We start from the raw sequence: 4,174 nt of genomic DNA on the forward strand, positions 1-4,174 counted from the left end.
CAAATATTTTAAGATGCTCTTTGAGCCCATGTCATCATTCAAATGTCATGTCATCATTCACGTGTCAACTTTTCAAACCAATTGCAATTAGCTTTTCATTACTGATTAGCTTCTCCTAATTTCTTTATTAATAATGCTTCTGTGTGCAAACAGCATAGCCATAAAAAGATATTCCAGAATTTCCAAATGAATGTGGCATTAGCTTTTATAAACACAAGATTTCTATAATTACTTCCACTGTCATGGAAGTTTCTGCTCTAAGTTCAGTGATATAAGAATATTAATTCTGAGCAAGGTTACTGCTCATTCCTGAGGGTGAATTGAAAACTATTTTAATTAAGATAACCATTAAAAAAACTCCCACAAAACTATTTTGTTTGAGACAACTCCTGAAAGTACTTTTCATGTAGAGCTCTTTCCCAGCTCAGCAGAAATTTTACGTCACAATGAGTTTTTCTCAGATGTGCAGAGGGATCCATCCTTTCAGCTTTGATGAGATTCTGCTGCAGGATCTGAATTTCATTCTATAAAAATGTATTTTTAATATGGCCCAAATTCAACAATATGAATGCAAATACTTACAGCTGAAAAAGTCCAATATGAGCATTTGATTGTGCAGCATGACTGTATGACTCATCAGTGCCTACCTATATGAATGAGATTACCAGCTGTAGGGAATGTAATGTTACCAGTAGATTCAAAAATGTGGTTTTAAGGATTATCGTGATTTTGCTCATATTGCTGTCAGTAAAACAGTAAGTTACACTGGACAGATTTTAAAATCTTAGCTTAATATATCTATAATATTAATCTTGGCACTTATGGTTAGGCTTGAGGATCTTAAACTTCTTTACCAGTGTGAATGATTCTACAATTCTATGTCAGTCTCCTGGAATTTTTCCTATTTCTTTTCCTTTTTTAGCTATAATGGCATTTCTGTTTGACCTAAAGGCTTTAGTGGACATGATGTCAATTGGCACACTTCTTGCTTACTCACTTGTGGCAACCTGTGTCCTCATTCTTAGGTGAGCCAAAAACATCCTCTGTGTTTTTGTGTGGGGTTTTTTTTGGGTTGGTCAGTAAATAAAGAGAAGACATGTTTTCTGCTAGATAGCCAGTAGCTGTAAGCATATAAATGGTTTCTAAGCAGTGACTCCTCAAAGAAAACAATGGTATATTGTTACACAAGTATGGCTGTGAGTTGGGTTAAGCTTCTGGTGAAATCTAGAAACTCTTTATTTTCCAGAAGAAGTATTGGTCCAAGCATTAGTCCCAAAGGTACTAAATATAAGTTTGAGTACAGAATTCAGTGAATGATACTTGTATATGGATAGCATCTATGCTTTACATCAGGCATATTTCATTTTGGGGACTATATGTGGAAGGTGTGGGTGTTCTAGGTGGTTCACAGGATGAACAAGTTCAAATAGTTACTTTGTATTATCCTAGTCAGAAATACGGGACTGGAAAAGTGGTTTAAGATGTGGTAGCCCTAGAAGAGAGTGCAAATATTATCTCTCAATATGTGAGATTATAAATACTTCTCAGTAAAGTAAATGAAAGTAATGACTTTGATTATTTATTTTTCAGTAAAACTCTGGTATCGGTCATTTTTGTGAGGCTATGGAATTAGGTATGACTAGCTACAGCTCACTTTATTATGTATTGCTCTTTTTATTTTAAGAAGTCAGCCTGTATTACTTAAGGCTAAGTAATTAACTTTGAAAAGTGTAACAGCTTAAATTCAGCTTAAATTCATTGTTGCAATAATTCACACTTTAAAAGAGAAGCCTATTCTATTTTAAAAGGACCTTAATACCTTACATATTTATAAAAATACACTTAAAAGCTAACAAAGTAGATGCCAATTTTTGGTTAATGCCAGTTAGAAGCCTCTTATAGTATGGGAAGCAAGTCAGAAACAAGATCCCTTACTCTTGCTTTGCTGTTGACTACCAGACCCTGTCCTGTCTTTCTGTACAGGACTGGTCATTTATCTGAGATATTGGTGCATTCAGGTAGCTTAAAAAAACTGCCAAAAATTAAAATGTCCAAACAAGCCAATCCAAAAAGTGAATTTGCCATAGTATTTTTATATATGATAGTGACTAATAATGCTGTTTCAATGCAGTTGTAACTTGGGAAGTTCTAATGCTCTACTGAAAAAAAATTAGTACTTCAGTACATTCCTAGAGTCATATTACTTCAAATCTGGAATTATGATCAATGGTTTTTTGTTCTTCTGTTTTATGTGTAGGTACCAACCCACCTATGAAGAGCCAAAACACTCTCCAGAAAAAGCAGCTTTGGCTGCAGCTGGAAGGGAATCTGCAGTAAGTGACTCACAGATAAACATGATAGAAGAGAATCGCTTCCGTCTTCAGGCCTTGATTAATCCATCCAGTTTACCAACTGAGCAGACTGCAGCTATAGTTAACTTTTTGGTGGGCCTCTTAGGTAAGTATTGGGCTGTCCAAACTCATGTATGCATTCCATTTATAGTGGAATTATATCAAAGAAATAATTAAAAATCCACTGATAACATGCCTTCTTTCAGCCATACATGTGTCTTTCTGTGCTTTTATCCTTCTTGATGAATTGACCTAATCTGCAGTCATTTTCATATAATTAAACATATTCATAACAACAGTACATGTTGAAGCTTGATATCACTCTTCTTAAAAGTCACTTTCTCTTCAACGCAGAGATTAAGTGACCTCTTTCTGTAATTTTGTTTTTCATACAGCTTGCTTGATTTGTGGCTTGAGTGTCCTCATTACATATGGGATTCATTTCATTGCTAACTTGGAGCCCTGGAGTATTGGCCTACTTGCTTTATTGGTGATATCCTTCATAGTTACCATTCTTCTCATCCAAAGGCAGCCTCAGAACCAGCAGAAAGTAGCCTTTATGGTGAATAATTTATTCTCTGTGTTATTCTCTGATGAGAGCTTTGGATGGATTCTAATGTGTGGGAGAGAGAACTTAAAGGCTGGAAAGGAAGTCAGGAACTGATGAGTGTACAATCACTTGTCTGTGTAATCCACAATCCTTTGGACCTAATACAGAGTATAAGTCCTTTCATTTTGCACTTTCATTTATGTTCTAAGATCAGATATTCTATGGAAATAATGTAATGATGAAGATCAAGGCATCTGGTGGAGCTGGGGGAGCATTTTAGAATAAGAGAGATAGATATATTATTTTTCAGCTGTAAAGACAGGAATTCGTTAGTATATGTTCTGCACAAACTAGAAAGATGTCTGTAGCCTTAGAGAATGTATATTAAACATAATGTATTTAAAAGTTTAAGATCTATAGAAAATGTTGGTTAAATCCAGTGAAAATTTCACTACATTATAACAGCAAAAAATTCAATTCTTTATTAGTGATTATATGTTACCTCTAGTTTGTGTTACTTACCTGAACTGTGATATGAAAAAAATATGTTTAACAGAAACATATGAAATATTTCCTTTTAGGTTCCACTACTGCCATTTTTGCCATCGTTCAGTATACTGGTAAATATTTACTTGATGGTACAATTAAGTGGGGAGACTTGGATGAGATTTAGCTTCTGGATGTTACTTGGTATGTATTGGTATTCTATTTATTTCAGTCACTTCATAGACTAGAGCTCTTGATTTCCATTTTAGAACATTATTTTCCTTCAAATATTTGAAAAAATCTCTGTGATTTAATAAAATTCAGCTAATATTTCTACTCAAAAGGAAGAGGATGCTTCAGAAGAAGTATTTCTATGCAGTCAAAATTACAAATATAGCTTTTAGGTAATAGGAAGAATTCCAGTAAGTCATTCTTTCCTAGTAAGTATAGCCAAAATGATGTAGAAACTTGCTTGTAACAGGTTTTTTCCCTGTATAAAGAAAATATATCAGTCTGTCCTCTTATAGATCTAGGAAATGGTATTAATTCCACCTAGACATAAGTTAGAGATAAGAGTTTCCATAACTTATTAGAACATTTAATTATGCAAAAATGATGTACTGGAATTTCCTGTAGACGTAGGGAAGACCTGAAGCATGAGCTCTGATTCAGATATCTGAAGAAGAAAATTTTTTTGCAGAAATCTGTTCAGCCAGAGAGAAATATTTACTTTTTAATGTACTACTTGCCTGAAAACCCTATGAACTTTTTTATTTCCTTTTGGAAG

General features: G+C 34.0%; 1 protein-coding gene across 12 annotated transcripts in view; it reads left to right on the plus strand.

Annotated features, from left to right (window-relative positions):
* The window catches only part of SLC7A2 (solute carrier family 7 member 2), a 53,137-nt gene that overhangs the window by 44,301 nt on the left and 4,662 nt on the right, over nt 1-4,174 (plus strand). For 10 of the 12 annotated variants that reach the window (XM_023925128.2, XM_086888766.1, XM_086888767.1 and 7 more), the window contains 4 exons: nt 923-1,025; nt 2,258-2,457; nt 2,747-2,913; nt 3,483-3,591. In XM_023925128.2, the coding sequence (XP_023780896.2) occupies nt 923-1,025; nt 2,258-2,457; nt 2,747-2,913; nt 3,483-3,591 (579 nt within the window). The remainder of the gene's footprint in view (nt 1-922; nt 1,026-2,257; nt 2,458-2,746; nt 2,914-3,482; nt 3,592-4,174) is intronic. The other 2 variants (XM_086888773.1, XM_086888772.1) reach the window with 1 other exon arrangement.

This window comes from Cyanistes caeruleus, chromosome 5 (assembly GCF_971803275.1).
Source record: "Cyanistes caeruleus chromosome 5, bCyaCae1.hap1.1, whole genome shotgun sequence".
NCBI lineage: Eukaryota > Metazoa > Chordata > Aves > Passeriformes > Paridae > Cyanistes > Cyanistes caeruleus.